This window comes from Hyposmocoma kahamanoa, unplaced genomic scaffold, assembly GCF_003589595.1.
Source record: "Hyposmocoma kahamanoa isolate Upper Pololo Valley unplaced genomic scaffold, ASM358959v1 63, whole genome shotgun sequence".
Taxonomy (NCBI): Eukaryota; Metazoa; Arthropoda; class Insecta; order Lepidoptera; family Cosmopterigidae; genus Hyposmocoma; species Hyposmocoma kahamanoa.
In genome coordinates this window covers 8,246,465-8,269,043 of record NW_020653851.1, presented here as the reverse complement: position 1 = coordinate 8,269,043, position 22,579 = coordinate 8,246,465, and the positions used below count along the sequence as shown (strand labels likewise).

Here is a 22,579-nt window from a genome sequence, read left to right as displayed (position 1 = left end):
GCGAACATACTTAAGGATTCCTACATACCTATAACATGAAATATTTCATAAAGTAAGTATACGGTAAAATGAGTTTCCTCGCAGGTTAAAAGCAAAGATTAAGAAATTTACATAAACACGATTTTGCAGTGGTTATATTTGCTAATAGGCGCACGGAACAAGTTTCCGAGGTGTGGTGATGTAGCGTTATCTTACCGCAAAATGTGCTTTACCATTGCCTTAATTTTATTGCCCGTTTTTGTACGATGTACTTTCAGTGCTTTCTGATTCTTGATCAGCGCTCGTGAGCTAAAGACAAGACAATAGATCATAGATGATTATGAAATTGACGTCTTCATCTGAAGTCGATAGAAGAATAATTTCCCATTACCAATAGCTGCTACAAGATAAGCAAACATACTACATCTGCGCTACTTTTAGGAGCACTTCACATGCGCCGCCGCAACGCAGTGCTTGTGTACCACGAGCTTATCGCGTGCCTTCACCGCCATTCATAATATTTCTTTTGCATTTATTATAAGAGCAATTAACCTTACCAGAACTTGAACAATGTATTGATTTATGGTCATTCTTGATCAGTTGCTTACCTTCCCAAAAACTTCTTTCGAATGTTTTCCGTGCAGCGGTATCGCTCTCAATGACGATTGGTTTACTGAAACAAGAAAATAAATACGTCAGTAACGAGTCTTCGCCGCACTTTTGTACTGTGCATTTAACGTTAAAGTAGTACCTCAAATGTGCCGTTAGTTAAGGTAGTATTTATTTATTAAAACAAACGTCTAACCGTATAAACGTCAGCTGCGCGAGCTTTTAAGCCCGCTCGGGCTCCACGGGTAGTGATTTATCGTAATTCAGTTTAAGTGACCAATTTCGTAATAGCAACAATTAGTGGCGGTGGGTGGCGCTGCCTTTGCCGCGCTCTCCCCCCGCACTGCGCCTTCCCTGTCTTTACCACCTCGAATAAAACACATTTATTAACGTTTCATAGAAACCATAATTTTACATTCTTCAGCTTAAACCCATGAAAACAACCATCATTAAATGGAGTCGCTCGAGATAACAAAATTATTCATTTTATTATTCAAGTCACGTTAAGTACTTATTTTACTTCCAGTTTAAGCTGTCAATAAGTTCGACTAAGTACACACACACGCACACAACTATAGTAGCAGTAGAGCTCATTGTGAAACAGTTCGTCCAGAGAAGTACTGCCACGTTACCTATTTCTGCCGCCAAGTAATAATGTGTGCATTATTGCGTTCCGGTTTGAGTGTTTTTTTATATCAAAATGTAAGTGCGCATTTAACCTCCATCTCACCTGATGAAAAGTGGTGATGATGGGGCGACGATGGAGCATGCAACCTAAATAATGCCTATTCACTCTCGCCTCCAAAAGGTCCAAGTTACAACGTTCAGGGAACAAGTCATAAATGTGGAAGCGTAACGCTTTGTGCGAATGTTTGGAATATCCGTAACACAGAAGTGGAACCCAAGCCTATGTCTAGTCCCCCAGTGCGCGGTGATGAAAAGGGGAAGGCGGAATTAAATCGTGTAATTCCATCGCACACTCTCCGGGATATATCCTGTAGAATATCGATAAGCAGACAACTTTACGGCGGTGTTCAAGGTTCTGCAGCTTCGCCTCTACCAATTCCGAGTCACCTATAAGCCTATTGGCACGCTTGTCAATTGAATCCAAGGTAAGGCAAAGTTAACAGGCTAAAAGGGCTTCTCAACTTACGTCTCAGAGTGGCGAGCGCAGTGACAGTGCCCCTCAGATCTTTGCGATTTAAAACTTTGAGTAGCACTGCGACTCATGGACAAGTCATGGACAGGTTTGTCGCTTACCACCAAGCATACGACTTGTTTATACCATCACATGAAAGACATGTTCCATGTTCACCTTGGAACCATCCATGGCAAGCAATTTTTTGAAAGCGTACACAAATACAAAAAAGCGGATATACTGAATATGCACAAGGTGGTATACTGTAGCCTAATAGGTATCTAAGTATTATAGAATGGTGCACTATGACAGGATTGTGTCTTTTGACCTAAACAGAGGTGTTTTATACAGGGTACTGTAATATGCGTAATAAAAGAATATGATAGTATGGTGTACTATTTGTCCAATAATGGAGTATCACAGGGTATCTATATGACTAAATATTAGAAATAACATCGACCTCAGAAGTTCGTGGAATTATCTAATTATATATCTAATTATAAATATCTATTTGCCAAGTTTTATTAAAATCGGTTACCTAAAAGTGCGCGAAACCGGATTCATCCCCTAGTTTGCCACTCTTAGAGGTGGAATATTTTCTTCAAATGGGACCAATACTAAGGTACCCTCTTTCCAACAAAAAAGAATTATCAAAATCGGTTCACAAATGCGTTATCGCGTAACATACATACCAAAAAAATTCGCGCCCTTTTTTTTAAGTCGGTTAAAGATACAGGTTCATATACCTTGGACTAATAAAAGAATATATCATGGACATTTCTATAAAAATATATATACCACATCGCAGAATTAATAGCAGCATCCCTAAATAAAGAGCATCAATTTTATGAAAAAGACCGGAATTATAAATCGGCGGAACGTGCCCATCCCGTTGTCTGGAGGCCACTTCATTATCGTCACGTTCTTGTTGCGATGCCTAATCGATGAATCTCATCAAGCCTCCTTTGAGTTTTACTAAGAGCTCAGTCACGCCCCGGAATGACTAATTTGTGACATCAACGCGAACCCTTTATGTCCTCTAACTTAATGAGTTTGCTTTGCTGAATACCTAGTCACTAAAGTGTTGTAATTAAAACAAAGCACGCAACACAACTAAATAAAATACACGACCTACCTACCTATTGCTTAACGATTGACATTGACGCAATATTTTATAGATCTAGTGTAAAATTAAAATAGGATAGAGGACTCTATATTTTAATATTTGAAGACTTCTTATTTGCGAATATCTGGTTATGGCAGCAGTATCGAATGCCAGAAATTACTATCTCTTACAAGTCATTGTGCTCGTGTACTCGTATTATGCACTCAGCAATAAAGCATGCACTTATTATTAAAGTGTGGTTAGGTTTACGTTGCAATTAAACGTTTAGGACGTTTAATTGCTATGTACGTCCGCATTAATTTTAAAATAGGTAGACCAAGTTTGTGTTTAATTCTAATCGTTAGACATAACATTATTCTGCTGTAATGACATCAATGATTAAGTTTCATAAAACTTTACGGCAAATATCTGTCCCCTATAATTAGTTTCATATAATTCTCAAACGACATGGGTTATAAAGCCAATGAACATATCTAATAGAGCAATAAAATGGAATAATAAAAGTGCAAAAATTTGACATCACCGCCGGCGCCTGCACTCAAAATGTCAGGGTCTTGCGACTGCCGAAGCTCTAGATTCCGAATGCCAGCTGACGGCCAGGCATTTAGCCTCTCTAATATTTTGCATAAGAGAATATTTTAAGTAACAATTCTACTAGCAACATTCAGTTGACAGAAACAAAATGTTATACCGTATACCTAGGCCTAGAGGCCGTAAACGTATTTTTTGTACTGGAAAGGTTATTTCTTTTTTTTTATGCAGATTTCAGGTCTACACCGCAACAATATAGTGAAGTATGTTATTGATACGCTAACAAGAATATATGGGTAGTTCTAATCACGATGGAAGTATATTCATAAAATTATGGCCGATAATTTCGTTCCCTATTTTAAAAACTAGCTGAACTAGCTTTGCATGTTTGTAAAGACGTTCGTAATGTATTGCTAAGAGGAACAGTAAAAAAAAAACAAATATATGCGAATTTTCAGGGGACAAAATAATCGGGGAATGTATACAAAACGAAACAAGTCACAATAAAGTCGTTTATTTTTAAGTTTTAGCTAAGCACAAAAAATGCAAAATCTGTTGTATATAAATTTTACAGTCTCAATAAATCACTTTAGTAATAGATAAGAAAAGTACTTCACTCAAACAAAAACTTATTAATTATTATAAAATACAGTCTAGTCAGTCTGGACACGATCGTATTTTTGTAAAATCCTATTACTTATATCTTGAAAATGCATTAACCTATGCCTGGTTTTCAGTCACCTACCACATACGTCAACAGGGGACTGAGATTTCAACTGTCAATCTGTTAGACCTTGGTAATTCACTACTTTATCTACTGTCTAATAAGGTTTATGCACAAAAGCGGTAAATAACTATTACGTCCATACTAGTAAATACCAACCAACTGAGGTTGGTTATTGACGAAAACACTCACCAGGGAACTGAAAGCTTGAATGATCGCGACACTATTTTCTACCTTTGATGCATCACACTGACGAAATAAACGCGTGCCGTATTGTCACTTGCGGGTTGATGCGAACTTCAGGACGTGCTACGATCGGTCCGAATAACAAAATTACACGAAAGTATTTGTGACAATTTCGGAGTCAATTGTTTGCAGTAACAAGTTAAAATAAGGAATAAGTTGAATGTATTTTCTTATATACAACGGCTCATTTTTTGACTTTAAAATAGTAAGACAACTTCTAATTGATGCGTAATTCAGCTTTTAAACAAGTTGAGTGCTTAGGTTTTCGCGATTCTTATACATAGGCAAGCTGTTTTTTCAAACAAACCGAATAAAAAAAATACACGCGATTTAAATCCGGAAAAATAGTTTTATTTTAAACAAATTTTTCTATTTCATTAGGGAGGGGACCGAGATTTTGAGACTTTTCTTTTCGTAAAAAAATATTACCTTACGTAGCCAGTTTCAGTGACCAGATGGTTAATGATGTAAATAAAGGTGTAGATATAAAAATAAGTGATCTAAGGAAGAAATTTCACAGATTCTAAGACCTTCGAAAATTCCATCAAATCATGATTAGAACGTGCTATATATCATAAATATATATCATATATCTGTGATGTACAGAGTGCAGCATATCAAGCTAAACATTGAACATTTTATTCCGTTGCTCTGGAGGCGATATTCGAACAAAACTGTATTGCTTGACGTGCTGTTAACTGTACTATATTCAGCTGTCCCTATCTACCGACCCGAGAGATAGGGTTTTCCGGAGAGACTACGGGCTCGACGGCAAGACCAGGGTACAGCGAGCGTCAGGTCCAAACCCTCTGCCAGTGATACAACTTTGCACAGAGACGCCCTCTGGCGGACCCGGACTTGTGTATGGACACGCTGGGGTTTGTGGTTAACCGCAGAGACGATCATGTTTGTCTGCCCCAGTTGCATCTATCCGGGGCGTCTGTCTTGTGAGCACCTAGCGCGTCTTAGTAGCGGTCTAGTTGAGGGCCTGAAGCGAAGAGACGCGCGGGGCACGAGAGTTGCCCTTTAAGTTGGAAGCCATGTCCGGACATTGTCGCAGGACACTACGACTGGCATCTCCGGCACTAGCCCGGAGAGCTAGTAGAGGGTGAGCTAGATATCTTCCGGTCCCTCCAGTAGCTTAGGTTATTGGGAACTGGAGAGATGTCGTTTTTCGGCGTCGGGAAGTGAGCATGCCTTACAGCTCCGCCACCAATGAGGAGATTTGGTAGTGGACTCAGAGTCGACGGCTAAACGGCAACCGCTACTTATGCAATGCGCAATGGGAAGTGAGCGTGCCTACAGTTCCGCCACCAATGAGGAGATTTGGTAGTAGACTCAGAGTCGACGGCTAAACGGCAACCGCTACTTATGCAATGCGCAATGGGAAGTGAGCGTGCCTACAACTCCGGTCAGCTATCTGGAAAATAGGGACGGTACTGCACCCGGGGCGGCTCACCCGAGGCACTAGCCTCTCGAAGAATCGGATGAAGTCAAGTGAAAGAGGTCTGTGACAACCCTGTACACTGGTTGATCTGGGGTCAGAACCTGAACTTGTAAGGTTCCTATGCGCGCACAGGTCATAGTGCCCTTCTGGTATTGTATCTTTTCGCCCTAATGGTAGGTAGGGAGGGTCACTATAATCAAAAGAAAGAAAGATATGGAGCTTGTACTATATTCAGCTTACTTTCTTACTTGAATAGTGAGCGCGTAATTAGAAATATACGTTTAAAAAAGATGTGACTATTGTGTGTTTCGAATCCATTTACCATGTCGATAACTTTCATTAGAGCTTAGGCACACGGTGTATTTTAGGTGCGTGAGACGCGCGGATGATGCGCGTTAACGCGATTCAAACGAAATTTAGTCCCAGCCAGTCAACTTTTGCATTAGTTTTATTGAGCCTCTATGGCGCCGTAAACGCGTTCGTGAACTATTAACTAGTGACGTGCTTTAATTAGTTTGCGATAGTATGAGCGCCCGTGATTTTCCCCTCATAAATTAACAAGGTGATAAGTTTATTTAGGTAATTAAAATTTGATATTTAGAAAATAGGCTGTAGTTTTGACAAATAGACAAGTGACAAATAAAAAAATCATCGCGCCGTTTCGAAAAAGTTTTCTGATGAATGTCTTTTAGTTTTTCGCGACTATTTTAAAATATTCACGTCCTGTTTTAAATACAATTTTAAAAATTAACTTAATTAAATTTATAATTGGAGTTTAAAACAGGATGTAAATATTTTAAAACAGTCGGTAAAACCTAAAACATTTTTCGAAATGTCGCTTTCACCCTTTCTACACAACGTTAATTTATCAGGACTTCAATTGCAACTTATTGTATTAAGCTCTATAATATAAATAAAACTTTAATTTGTATCATAATTATTGTATCATACAACGCTAATCCTTTTTATTTGACAACAATTTGTTCCGTGATAGACTGGACTATGTCCTAATCCAGTCGTGACTCCTCTCCGTCCCCTGCGCCCACGCAGTCCGCGGACCTGCCCTTCCCTCGGAAAACCTTTAATACTACTATTTTTTACATATACCTCCTTAGTCTAGTGTAATTTAAATTCCGTTTTTACCCGTAAGATACCATATACAGAAATGCATGTATGGTTTGCTTCAAAATAAAAGTCTAATATAAATGACGCATAAAAGGACAATAAGATTTTTATGTAAATAGGTGGGTAGATACTAAAAGTTTATTGCCGCATATTATTTAAAATACCCCACATTAAATAAGTATACCTATCTAAATAAAGAAGAAAGCCAGTAAATCGGCTATTACCCGGTGACCTCACAAAAATCATCCACCAAGCGACAATTTATGATTAATACAATTCTTTAATTAAGTATGCGAGCTGATTAAGCGACGGCCGTAAATATGACTGCGATCGAGAGTGCGTGGGATCGTTAAAAATAACGAGATAATAAAGTATAGGAGTGTCGCGGCGGAGAGTTACCGTTAGCAGCCGCGACATTTCGCAGAATCGACCACTGCACCAGCTTTCATTATCCGTGGCCTATCTCGACACACAACATGATGGCCCCTATGGCGATAGCACACTTTACGAAACCGTTTGCCAACAATTCTGCGAAGACTGAATACATACAGTACTTAGGTATAAAATAATCGTGCGCAGAGAAAGATTACCCGTATTACCTTTATGTAGGAAAAGATTGAAGACTAGCGTAGTATAGCATAACGTCTTGAAATTATAACCTTCCCCATCTATACCACAGCACTTTAAATTTACCTACTATGCAAAGCATGTAAAATTAACTTCTTTAATAACAGTTGCATTGCCACTCAGAACTTGAGGGGCAAAAATTTGAGGGCACTGCCACTGTGCCCGTCACTCTGAGACATAAGTTGACAAGTCTCATGTGCCCGTAATTTTACCAGCACCCTTACCCTTCAAAACCGGAACACAGTAATGCTGATATTACTGCTTGGCAGCAAAAATAGGTAAGGTGGCAGTCTTCCCTGGACGAACTCTTTCACAAGGAGCTCTACTGCTACTAAAATTCGAATTCTTCTAGTAAATGAAACTATTTTTTCTCCGGATCTAAATCGTGTATATTTGTTTTTCAAACAAACCAACGTCAGGCCCTTTACAGGTCCCATTCTAGTAATCCCGTGACTATGGGACCTGTAAAGGGCCTGAACCGTTCCCTATGTGTAACAATCGTGAAAACCTAAGAACTCGATAGGAATTATTCTAGATTTAGTTTTATATACTTCTCAAGTTGTTATATACTTCTCATATTTAATCTAAGTTAACAAAATGTTTCATAAAAATAAAATATATGGTCCCAAAAGAGCACGGTTGCAGATATTATACGGTAGACGGATACGACATTCTACGCAAAAGTATTTCTATCAAGTTACTCTGAATTTATTGCCTGACCCTCCCTTACAGACATCTTATAAGAAAGCTGCCTTTTTCAATTTTCCGTACATTTTAGACTACTCATTTTCTGCCTTTATAAGGGGTTTGTTAGTCTTCTTTTTTGCTATTAACCCCATTGTCTTGTAGATATGAATATGATTAAACGGCTTCTCAGAAAAAGTACTTTTTAAATTACGGACTGCAAAGGAGATTTTAAAAACAGATAATTTATTTAATAAGCAACTAGTCAAATAATATTTCGACCATTTTTAATACAGGTTTGTGGTCCCATTGTCGAAAATGATGATCTAAAGATTTAAAAATAGTAGTAGGTAACTTTCTCCTTTGGTATGATATTTTAAAGATCTATTGATCCCCAAGTGATCAAACACGCCCAGTGACCGGTTTTTAGCACTTGATAAATCACTATGGCACTTTTGTGACTTTTCCCACATTAATGTCTTGTGAAAGCTCTAAACAAGATACTAATATGATTAATATGCTGTTGATGTCAGCGATTTTTTTATGATATCAAGCAATAGGACGAACAAGTCGTGAGCCTGGTGGAAAACAACACGCCTGCTCATAACAGTTGCAGTACCTCCAGCGCTTTAAACTGCAAAGATCTAAGGAACACTGCCACTGTGCCCGCCACCCTGAGTCATAAGTTGCCAAATCCCATGTGCCTGTGATTTCACCAGCATCCTTACCCTTCGAAACTGGAACGCAGTAATGTATACTCGCGTTACTTGGCGGCAGAAATAGGTAAAGTGACAGTACTTCTCTGGACGAACTTTTTCACAATTCTCTCTGCTGCTACTAAGCTTGAAAGAAGTGCGTAAACAAATGTGTTTTTTAGTACAAGTACGGAAGATTAAAGTTGTATGAACATTGCACTCACCATCATTAGTATTTTAGGAGGAAACAATGTACTACATACAATGATTAGGTAGTTAAGTAATTAACTGGATTATTGAACACCCAAAAGATCTTCAATTAACTTAATTCACTACTTCATGAAATTTTCTGTACTCGTTAATGCCCATCACTTATTACGGCCAAGGATCCATATTAGGAAAGTGTTAATTGCTAAATGAGAATAGATCTTGAATCAGGTCACCGATCATCATCAGTCGCGCTAGAGCAACACCGCGTCTGAGTGTGTAAATAAATAAATAGCCCCCTTATAAACGGAGCAAGTCGATAATGGAGAGTGAGGCGTGCGAACAGGGTCGAACGTGCATTGTCACAGCAGCGTCACTTGGTGATATTTTCTTTACACACGTGTAAGCGCGACATGCCTCCACACAACGCAATCTAGAATATCACAAGATCAAGGCGCCTGCCGCTTCCACCTCTCGAGCAAGAAATTCCATACCGTACCCACTTACATTAAAACGCGTCGATCGCGTAATTATAAAGAAGTACTTCGTTATCCGCAGCCGCATTATTGTAATGCCGTATGCCTTTCATCTGTATTTTGTAATTATTCTTATTAAAGATAATTACCCAAGTCATTGGTAGAGACGCCAGGCTAATCTATCACATAAATTGACGCTCAAAGTAGAAATCTAAGGGTCTGCTTACGTAAATATAATCATTGCTTACCTGCATCGTGGTCAACACAATTTTAGTGTCATTACGGTTACAAAACGCTTTCAAAGCACTTTTAATGTGGGTGTTAAAATATGCTAAGCGGATAAGAATGAGAATATCGATAGTATCGCCGTGATCGATGCCAGCGATTATCATCAAACACGAGAGAAAGTACACGAGAGATACACACATAAATTTAATAACAGTATTAGATATATTGGATTGCAGAGACAGCGGTGGAGAGCTGTAGGGCCGATCACGCTGCGAGTACCGTTAGTTGGTGGCCGCGAGTTTGCAGCAGCCGCTACTCACTACCAGCAAATCAAGTGCGCTCAGACGCCTCAACCCACTTAAAAACAGATAATTTACGGATCTTAAGATACTACTATGAACAAACTCGACTTGTCGTACATCGTCGTCTTTACGTACCAAGCCATGACTTACATTATCTACTGCTTCAAAAAGATTCCTGTCTCATTAATCACTATATTATGCAAAGCAACTTTAATTATTTATGTTATGCAGGTATTTAATAATGACGAAAAAAGGGTAAATATTATCAAGTTTTTGAATCAATACAGGAGAGGTAATTAAAACAAAGCATCCCGAAACTGAAATAGCTATATTTGAACAAAAGCCAAGAACAGTACAAATCTTCAGAGGATTCATAAGGCACAAATATAGAAGATGACCCGTTAGAACATGAAAATGTTTAGACTCGTACATAGCTCGTCGGTTTGTCCGCAATGACTTGCACATTGATATGAAACAAAACCGCTCTAATAGATTACACACAAAGGCCACGCCCAGCCGCATTCTGGGACAAGTCAACATTGTGTACACTAATGATCAATTACTTTATACCTATCCATTACATAGCGATCGATCGAAAGAAATTTTCAATAACGCCCTGCATTCGTTATTGACCATATTTTCTCTCAATTCAAATACGAGATGTAGGTCACATCGCGAACGTTACTCGTTTGATTATCTCAAACGGCACACACCGTTCTCACAAAAAATGTGGGCCGGAACCAATTTAACGGCGAAGCTTAATATTTTAGATCAACATTGAAATTCGTGTTCCAATTAAAAATTACAAATAATGAAATCAAATGATCTGAATTCATCGTAACATTTTAATAACAAAATGACCCATTGTGTAACAATTTCAAAATACTTGAGGATGTTGTAAAGACATCATTCTAAAAATCCTCGGGTGGATGTAGCTGTGCTACAGGTCTAAAAATAGTAAGTGGAATCGCACACGAAATCAGGAAAACCAATTTAAATTTCACCTTTCTCGTGCAGGCAGTTCCTTTAGCATTACGTATTAACGACCTCTTATTACGAAATTCAACACAGCTTTCGAATTGCATTTGCGTATTGTATAAAATTTATATCATCTTAAAGTGTGACACTATGATTCTTTAAAAAAGACACCGGTGTTCCGTATTATTTGTTTTTTGCCTCTTTATCGTAAATTACCATGCCTAGGTATGTCTTTTAATGACTGATATTTTGGCGACTTTTACTAGGTACTTTGCTTAACCGCATTATGATATAGTTGATGACAGAAACTGTAGGTGTACGTAATACAAAGTTAATTGCGGTTGACAAAACATATAAGAACAGTTTAATTCCCTAAAATACATGTTTTAGAATGCTTTGCACAGACGAGAAAAGCTTTGCCACCACGATGTGAAATTGTCAAAGTCGTTTTACACTCTGACAAGTATTAAGGGCGCCATCAACTTGAATTATGTATTAAAACACAAACTCTGAAGAGCACCAATGAATATCTAAGGAAGGTAACTAAACTTTATGAGACAATAAGGCATTATCAGATGCTCAGGCAATTTCACGTCGGCTCGGCCCATGAATATGTACTATCAGGGCTAACAAGGCGCACGACGCCGCGAGGAACCGCACTGCAGCAATTAATGCAGTTGTACGCTGTTCATCTACCTACGTATCTCCGTTGTATAGCGCACTTATAATCTACTATTTGCAGATTTAGAGTTGTAGTTTAAAATCCTCTCAGAAGTCACTAAAATTATACTGTAGTGAAACAACCCTATTAATAAAACAAAAAACAAAATAGAGTGTCACGCAATTGTTTTTCATTAATTAGCGTCGTCTAAGTAGTGACTGTTTATTATCGTTACATTCCATTCTTAAATTAAATGCTTTAATAGACACAAAAGACGTCACGTAAGATGTTGAAATATTACTTTGTCTCCACAGTTGTGTATTTTACATTAACTTTGTTAGTTATTTTGACTTAAATTAAGTAAGATGGTAGTGCGGAAAGAATGTTGTATTTGACTAAGAAAATTTAAAAGTCATTTAAACAATTACGATTTGAAAAGATTAAAGAGGCCAACCTCCATTACTGAAACAATCCGTCAGATTTTTAATAATTGTAATAAGATTGCTAGTTAGTTTACTTTAAAAAAACTCAATTACATTCGCACAAAACGTTCAATCAGATTTTTAGAAAAGTGTTTGTGGGTACGTGTTACAAAATAACATGTACGATGATACTAGTTGTATTAAGTATGTTTACAGTTACTCTGTAGGCGTAACTCGGTGGTAATTAGAAGTACTAATATAATACAGGCTCGATGCAGAGTCGAATTCAGACTTTGCGCCGCCCTGCAAACATTCCAAACAAAGATTAAATTAAATGTAAATTGTAACTTGTCAGGAATTCGATGGCTCATAAACTCTTTATTTTCTTGGGGGTTCATTCAGGAGAAGGAGAGAATTCTTCTGCAGTTTTATTGCTATATAAAGGTTTGGTAATTTTTCTTGGTTTTGAAATATAAACATATAAGCAAACAGATCATTCATTACGCTGACAATTGTTTTCACTGGCCTTAATAAAAAATATACACGATTGTTCGTTGAGCAGCAAGTCGTGGCTCCACATTATTGACATTTTGCGCGAAAACAAAAGTGAGGCTCGTAACTGACAATTCACCAATTCCAAAAAGAAAGTGTCAAAAAAATCCTTATAACTTGGATCGGGTGCCAACCGTGAGTAAGCAAGACCTGACGAAATGTACGCACAAAGTTTATTGTAAATTATTTCAAGCGCAAAACAATAATGAAATAACAAAATATATCATAAAAAAGGCGACCAAAAGAAGTAAATGTGATAATTAATAATAATAATAATAATAATAATAATAATAACGCCCACACTCAACACAGCCCCGCACTAGGCAAACCCTGTGTCGCGGGTGCCATGGAAACACACATAGACAACCACAAACTACACCCAAACTCCCGAGAGAAACAAATGTAGGCCATACAAATATTTCACCCGACCCGGGAATCGAACCTGGGACCTCTGCATGGCAGTCCGGCGTGGTAACCGTTCGGCCACAGAGGCCGATAAATTATTGAATAAAAGGTTATAAAAACAAAAGGATTTCTAGGCACTGCTACAAATTATATGGGCTTGTTGAAAATCAGCGCCACGAAACGGTTTAAAAAAAATTAAAGCTGAGCAAGTTCCCATGGCACCAGCCGCGACACGCATGACGGTAAATTATTTTACGGCATAATAATGTCAATTGTTTTATTTTTTAATAATATTATTATTGTTCTTCTGCTGTTTTGTTTATATGTGTGTCTGTGATTGTGTAATAAACTAAATAAATAAATAAATTCTTTCTTTCAATTCGGTATAATCTTCAAAAAGGAACAATTACACAATAGCGCTTTAGAATTATCATCAAGGCCACAAATACAGAAGATTTTACATATAACAAGGTGCGAACAAGTTTTCCCGGCTAATGAAATAACCGTTGGTTAAGGACTGATATACGATCGCTCGTAACATGACTACAGGTTATGCTCGGATTATGGCCCGTTATAACCTCTGAAGCAATCATGTGGTTTATAATTGTTGTAAATAAACGATAAATATGATTGCAAAATAATTGATGGAAAAAAATCCCGAATTTGCGATTGTGCAAGTGTACGAATTTTAACATTCAAAGTCATATTACACACAGCAATTCAACATTTTTATATTTTAATAACATATGTACATTGTTATTAAACAGAACTAGGTGTTGCATATTTCAATGCTTCACCTTCAACTGAAATCTTTACAAATTTTCGTTGTTTATGCCGCTTTGATTTACACCTACCAAACAATAAGTAACAAATGTTTGCATCTTAAATAAAATCCTCTCAAATAATAACAAAAATATAGGAACATCGGCCGCGACCTTTATAGTTCATTAACCTAGGCAACAAAAAGAAATATTTAACAATACATCGATCATGCAAGACATGAGATACGCCTGCCATCGAATATTTTACAGTAATGAATCTTCATAACGTCCATTATGCTCATGCGGCATTTGTGTACAATCGCCATAAGAAGTGCATTGGCCTTCTTAAAAACTAATTTACGGCAATTTCACAATATTTTCTCAACAGTTATAGAAATACTGATCGGATACATATAGGTATAGGTGCATACAAGTATATTTCTGTAAAGTACATACACACAGATAACAATAGAATAAAATTTTGGTATTGTCATGTAAGGCGATTTCTTCCAGATCCTTCTATTTTTAGGGCTTGTTATATAATACATAATAGTGTTGTTTATACATCTTGTATATATGTATGTATTATATTTGTAATTATATTATTAATTTTTAATATGTAACTATGTGAGTATTAATTAAATGTGTATAAATGATATATAAATGCAACCATTCATGTCATTTTAAAGTCCTTACTTTTCTCTTTTTTCTTGGATTATTTTTTCTTTTGTTTAATTATTTATTTTAGTACTTTTAATTTTAACTATACGTCCTCTGTCAATAATTATTTTTGTGGATAACAGTAATTGACCTTTTTGATGAATTGAAAAAAGCGCTAAAATTATGTTAAAATTGTATGACGGCTGTTGTTGTATGTGGTAAATAAAATAAATAAATATGTTTCTTAAATGGCTTAATGGTATGTAGAGATTCATTTACGTAAAAGAAAATCTCAATTAAATAACTAAATCCCAGTACATTTTGAGTTCCACTTCCTGTTTAGGGTTGAGCCAAAACCATAACAAACAACAGTTGTAGTATCTTACAACACAAATACGGATGAAAACGTCAAGACTGCGTGTCTTCGTGTTATAACATTAAAAGAAACAAATAGCCCGTTTTGCCTAACACGAAGAAATATTGACTTTCTATTTCGCGATCAAACGCCGTGACGATCGCTAATAAATTATTAATCGTTCTTGGAAGTTGGTATATGCTAACAGGTGATGTTACGCAGTTGATGTCATATATACCTACACAGTTATGGGGTTACCGCTCCAAACAGTGCATTAAAATTTCAGAGTCTCTTTTCATACACAAAAGCATGTCGAGATTCATAGACGAAAGTTTAAATGATATTCGAAAGAAACCTTTGAATTTCTAAAAACTTTTCAAATAAAGTAGTTTCTATTAATGAATATGCACCATTTTTTATTGTTTTCCTTTGTGGAACAGTTGAAAATAATGTTGATAAAAAGCAGTTTGTAGTTGACAGTACAAAAATACAAACTCAACTGAATTGATAATCACAAAAAGATGTGATTCTAAATCAACAGCTTTTCGTAAAGCCAAAAAATTAAGTCAAACAAAAGTCTTCTTTATAAACAACTACTCATGACTGGCCACTATCTTTGTAGCGGCAATATTATTCAAATGTGGTGAATCCGAAATTTGTTTCCACTTTATGGATTTATGTAGAGTTATGGGACCGAATGTATTACGATATTTTAAATGTGATTTTTACTGTATATAAGTTTTAAAATTATTATACAACGATCGAACATAAAGAAAAATTCCTTCGATCTGACAGGGCTTGAACCTGCGTCTGTGCCATACCAAGGCGACCACTCTATCAATTGAGCTACAGACTACTACCAGATCATTTTCATTACCATCAATGTCATGTAAGTTTTCTCTTATGATACATAAAAAAGTCACTATATTTGTGTACACTCTATATTAAGCTGTAATAGCCATTTTAGGATAGATATATCTACAATGATTCTATTAATTCGCCGTTATGAAAAGGTGGTCTCGAGTAGACAGAATATACTTTTATAGAGGCAGGTCCTTGGGGCAGTACGTTGCCTGTACAATATATACAATAGCCGAAGATATAATAGGCTGGGTGCATATTCAGTATTCCAGGGCGGCGTGCAGATGGCCGCTAGTGCTCCCCGCCCCGCTATACGCCACCCGCTATTGTTATCCGCTAGTTTGCATGAAAATAGAGAAAACTTTCCATGTGTGTCACCCGTTCCGAATAAAATATTCTTTTCTTTCTTTGCACCCGTTGTTCCTGCGCAAATGGTAAAAGTATTGTTTGCGGAGAAAACAATGAAACACCTACATATTTTATTATTTGTACATACGTATAAGATTTGTTATTTTGCCAGGTTATGTAAACTCGGAGTTCAAAAGTCGCGTTTGATTCACGTTGTCGGATACTGCTCCTGAAGTTGTGTCGATTTGTTCGTGCTGTGATGGGAAATGGTAACAATGCTTTGTTTTGATGACACACACTCGTTTACGAGTTACGTGCTAGTAACATTCCGAAATTTCACACAAATTAGAAAAATCAATATAATTGCATTTACATTTATGTAAATAAATTGAGAAACATAAGTAATCGTTGACACAATACATTGTATCTTTTTTCGTAAGCACGAAATTTTTTTAAACTGACATCATCACTGTGGAGATAAAGAAGCGCGCAATTTATGTATTTCTGAAAAGCAAAAAGATTTACGTAGAGATACTTGAAAGAAGCTCAAACTGTATACTGAATATTTAAGGTAATATATTTTATATAGAACTTTTTGCCGTTCTACGACATCGTAGAGGAGGGAATAAAAAGACATCCTGAACATTCACAAGGAGGTACCAATCGTCGAAAAACAGAAATGAGTGACGGCACGCATTGTAAATGATCATGTGTAGCGTCACACATTGTGTCTCCGAATATATAAAATAACAAGTAATGTATAACTTGAAAAACAGTGAACAGGCGAAAATGTGCATTGGTTAAGTTGTATATGTACAAGACAAGTACCTACCACACCATAATAATATGCATGTATACACAAAAGGAAGGTGTTCATCATTCGAAAGGACGTTATTGTTATTCAACAATAGACACTATCAACAAAATCTAGGGTCGTTGTTGTATTGCAAATTGCACCACATTTTCAATACAACAAATAATGCGTATTCACGTCGGACACCAACCAGCTTTTAAGCTTGCATTATGCACTGGATTGAATAGTAAATTGGACTGTATCATAATATACCTAGCACTCTCGTACTATGAATATTGTTTTAGTACATGCAACTTTAAAACCAGTTCTGGTGCAAGGAAAGGAAAGGCGCGCTAATCACCTAGTAGACGACTAGTAATGTATGTTTTCAATTGCGCCCAATCATTACTTCCTCTGGGTGAAAATCGCTTTCCTTCGCATAATGTAAATGTAGAAAGAGCTTACACACACTCGAACACTATTGAGCTGAGTGAGTATCGGATGCATAAATTAGTCGTTACGTAAGCGATTGCGAATTTTGGGAGCAGCCAAATGGGAGGTCAGGGCCTTAAATTTCTAATTTACACTTTGGCGATGAAATATGACTACAATTATTTTAGAAATCCGATTCTTTCACATAAAGCCTGTGAAACAAAGCCTTTCGCTCAGTTTGCCTGACGCTTCGGGACATAATTGTCTTTAAAACTCTGACCAAAGGTCTAGATGGATAAAAAAGATCACGCAAGCCATTCAATTAAAATCAAAAACCTGAAATCTCTTTGCTCATAATAATAATAATATGTAAAATAGAGGGAAGTGAGGGGTGAAGAAATTGAAAAAACTCTTTAACCACTCTGTCACTCTCACATTCAACAATTTTTCTCGTTTACGTTTGTTTTTTAACAACCATTTAGACGTTTTCGTCTTCACAAAAACAAACACTACCACTAAGTAGACCTTAACGGTATTTTCACTAAATTGATAATAATTTTGAGAGGTTGCTAAATAGAAGTACTTTACTATTCAAGTTGTTTAAAGCTATTTTCACATCGTCCTTCTTGCACTCAAACTGTAGTGTTATTTTTTTAACCATCTTCAAAAAAGGAGGTAACGACTGTATATTTTCGTGTGTAAGTTACTCGATTACTCCGACATCTGTGAATCGATTTCGATGTTTTTTTTTTCTGTTGCAAAAGGGCTACCTCAGTAGTGTTCCCGTTCAAATTTTAAGAAAATATTTCACTGCTAAAGGAGGCAAAGTAGAGGATGAATCCGGTTTATTGAATTTCGCCCATTTTACGTTAACCGATTTTAATAAAACTTTTTTTATGATACTACGTTATGGGACGAACAAGTCGTGGACCTGGCGGTAAGTGACACGCCTGTGCATAAAAGTTGCAGTACCACTCAAAGCTTTACCACTCAAAGCTTTAAAACGCAAAGATCTAACGGCCACTACCACTGCGCAGGACACCATGAAACATAAATTAATTTTACCAAAACTTGACACAGTTGTAATTCCAATGAAAGTAAAATGATATGGTGTCCAAGAGCTGATCTGATGATGGAAATGACAGACATATAAAGGGAATTCATCAATAATGTACAGCAGCTTGGACTCATTATGATTCGTTTTGACGAGGACTTCCACATGCGTTCAGTTACCGTTGTCTTCAACGCGGTAACGAACACAGCGAAACCGGATAAGCAAACTTTTGAAGTCTTTTTTTAATAAAAAGCGTTATAATTATTTAATTATAACCACAATTATACCAACAATTATACCCACAGCGGGGATAGTGCAAATCCGCGTTATGTCTCATTGGTAAAAGGTGCGTATCTGCACTAAACCAAATTTTACAGGAGAAGTATTTAACGTTATTGCTTTGTTATTACAATAGCTACGTCTTTCATTTTTGCACAGTAAGTGCTGTCTACGGACGGTAAATGTACGTAAGTGTCCGTAAACTACGGTAAATGTTGTCTACGGACTAATAACATAGATTCCCGATATCGCGCTAATTTGGTTGCCACGACATATAAGCGGATTTGATTTGGCCATTAAATTACCTAAATGGAAACTCATAATCCAATTCTAGTTACGCGTAATTGCACTATTCCCGACGATGTCTTAAAATAGAACTTAGTTCTCGTATATTTTTATTTGAAGAACATTGTGATTGCAAGAACTTTTGGGTCTTGAAACGTTCACCGCGTAATACTATAATATTTATAGGTGTGTGCGGGTCTCAAATCTCTACAAGGCACATTTACGAGGTAGACCGGCAATTCACGAGGACGAATAGGCAGGTTTATGTCGCGAATGGCGCGTATTTATTTAACAAGCAAGTGGAGCCGATGACGGATACGGTAAAGAAAATGTTTTGATGGTACATTTATCACACCGAAAAGGTTTATTGTTCAACCCAAAAACTATATGACTTAAAAAGTACTTTTTTTTAAGGTTTGTACCGAGAACCTCCAGTACAAAAGACGTTAAGTAGTAAGTAAAGTAAGTAAGTAAGTAAAAAAAGTAAGTAAGAAGTTGTACCTAATACTAAAAACTTCGATAACATCAATGAAGCTGTAGAAAAAACGTACGTATATACTAGATACTTACAGGTTGTCGGTGACGTCACTGCTCTCGTCCAGTTCACCTATAGTGTCAAGTGAAGCTCCGGAGCCGTCTTCCCTCGTTTCGGCAGGCGGCGGTGGAGGAGGCGCAGTTGTGGGTCGCGTTAACGTCGTTTCACTCCCGCACTCCTTGAACTGGGGTTTCGGCACGAAATCAATCAATCGTGGCAGTGCCTCAGGTACAGGGTTATCTTCCAATTTTTCAACTGATTTATTATTCATTTCAGCTTCTGACCGCTGTAACCAAGTTTCAATACAGTTTTTCTTTGTCGGTGTTAATAATGGCTCAGGAATTGGTGGTGGTGGATTCTCCGGTATGGTTATGGACCTTAGCTTTCTCTCACTAAGAGATCGTTCAACTTTAGTAGTCCTCGGCATTGGTTTAGGCTTTCCGGGTACATTATCTGTTTTCGGTTCCATTTTCTCAAATATTTGTGAATCTGTATTTGCTTCAATTGTAGAATTCTGTACACTATTATTATTTTTATCGTTGTGTTGTATTTTCTTAAAAGTCAGGTCCGCAGAGTGTGCTACTGTTTCATGATTACTGTAGCCATTAGATAATTGAACATTTTTCTCTGTTCTTGTTTCAGTTATTTCAAGTTGTTTTTCTAAAAATTTCTTGTTTGTCATATCTTTAAGAATGTTTGTGTCGATATTTTCAATGCAATTCAAAACTTTCTGAATGTCTATAGTTTTAGGCTGCATTATTGGTGTAGAAGGGATGCTATTCTCTACCGAACTTGCCATGGACCCCAATCTGTCTACAACAGTAGATATAGAGCTACCCGTGTCATCAGACTCGGCATCAGCGAGAAGAAGACAACGTTCCCATTCTGTGGACAATAAGTCAATGTAGACTTCAGCTTCAGGCGGCATCGCTTTACCATCTGATAATCGACGCACTAAGCGTCTCACTTCTTCAGGTGAACCTTTTTTAAGACACGCGATACTTTCTTTATTTTGTCGATGAATATGACTATCAAAGGAAGACTTTCGTGATAGTTTTGTAAAAGACGAAAAACAATTTACTGAAGTTTCCTTGCCATTTAGTGTTTGATGAATATCGGCTGTATTTTGCTCACCAACTGTTTGAAGGGTGGACCCTTTATCCTTGAATGAATTTTTCTTTCCAAGTTTTCGCGGCGGTACCGGTGGTGGTAGCATTGTGGGCCTGACAATCTCGTTTTGCTTAACAGTAGGTGGAATATCCGTCGCATCCATATTTTTTTCACCAGGTACTCCCTCCAAATGACGTACTAAAAGCGTTAATGTTTCATCCGAGTCCTTTAGTCGGCGAACGCAATCGATTCTTGTTAAATCTGATACAGACACGCCATCTATTGCCAGTATTTCATCACCTGGTATAAGTTTACCCCATGGTGTGCAAGTGTTTGCAGCTGGACTGTCCTCTGCACATGACTGCACTAGAAGTCTCCGAACTTTCTCAGCCGCTGCGGAACCACCTTCAAATTTAAGTCCGAGTCCAAGACGTGCACCACGTGGCCGTCGTACAACGACTTCGGCAGCGCCAGCAGCTGCACCCACCGTCAACACAGTAACAAATGCCGAGTCTCTTACGGCAGAAAGTCTGTTTTCGCCAACTGGCACGATAGTGATGAACTCCTCGCCCACCGCGTCTGTCGCCATGCCGCGTGAAATGCGCACCCGCGCGGTTTCATTCACCGCTTTCAGGATTGTATCTGTAGACAAAATATATCCATCAATTACACAATATAAGTGCAATAATCGTTGTTGGTTGAAGTTGCGCGCGCATCGTACGACCGGCACGCTAGCACTGCGCGCTGCCTCTCTCTTTCACCGTTGCATTTCGAGATGAGCTGAGATGAGAAAGGTAGTCTGTGTCTTTTCTGATAATAAAATATTACTCGAATTGTTATCCAGTTCAAATTATGAATATTAAATCGTCTAAATTTTACTAAATTTAAATAAGTACTTGCAACGAAGCAAATGAACAAATTAATCTGCTGATACAGCAAACTATAATGTTACGTTATTCGGTTTTTCTTTTTTAGCACTAACAATATTCAAATACTACACAATAGCATCTTAACAAATTTGTTCCGTATAATAAATACCAATATCAATAATAATGACATTGCACACTCATAGACGCACTTCCTACTTATAGTCATTGAGAACTTTCGTCCATCTATATGAAAGTGTAACGAGCATGTTTGGGAACGCGTTGACCACAAGCAGACGCATCACGATGATTGGCGAGATGTAGGTTAGTAGCACTAGCAGCACAGGCAAGTGAGGCGCCTGCGCCGCCGCGTGGTGCGCAGGCGTTCGCGGAGAGCCGCATTAGCATATTGCCCGGGGCTGCTGCGGCCCGTTACTCCCGGATCCCGTTTCGAAGGGCCGCTCATTCTCACGGCTCTCGACAACCTTCGCCGTAAACGGTAACAGTTCACGAATTATCCCCGTGGCATTTCAGGAACAGGTATTAATTGGCTCAACTGCACCAAATAGGCATAATTGATATAAAATAAAATTCTTTGCTTAAATCGTTCTGTAAATACATGTATACTTGTACCAAATACTACAGCATGACTTATGTACCTACTTCCATGCAAATTGCGGTCATTTAACAACGTCAAATTAAATTTAAAAACTTAAAACTGACAAGCAATCTTGCGAGCTACCGGCGTTTTCGGCACACATTTTTATTCATATTGAATACATGCAAGTTTTTAAGTCTTACTGTTATCTAAGAAATTCACCGTTGGCAATACACGAATTCGTGATTGACCTCGGTTTACACATGAATTACAGAAAATGAGAGCAAATCTAGAGTCAGCATTTAGTCCGCAAGGTAAACAATGAAACGTTTGTACGTCACACGGTATTGTTCAACGATATCTCAAATTGAATCTTTACATCGCAACCATATTGTATACAGGTCATCTTTATTAGATTTTGCACCTACTCTACGCTTAGGATGCTCATCGAAAAAAATCACCGCCATTGAGAAACATCAA

The 22,579-nt window shown here is 37.5% G+C and overlaps 1 protein-coding gene across 1 annotated transcript in view; it reads right to left on the bottom strand.

Moving 5' to 3' along the window:
• Positions 1 to 22,579, bottom strand: part of LOC113230540 — a 49,551-nt gene that overhangs the window by 10,287 nt on the left and 16,685 nt on the right. Inside the window, exons 2-3 of the mRNA XM_026464529.1 lie at positions 19,561 to 21,277; positions 588 to 652 (exon numbers count right to left, since the gene is read on the bottom strand). Coding sequence (XP_026320314.1) covers positions 588 to 652; positions 19,561 to 21,224 — 1,729 coding nt within the window. The 5' untranslated portion in view covers positions 21,225 to 21,277. The remainder of the gene's footprint in view (positions 1 to 587; positions 653 to 19,560; positions 21,278 to 22,579) is intronic.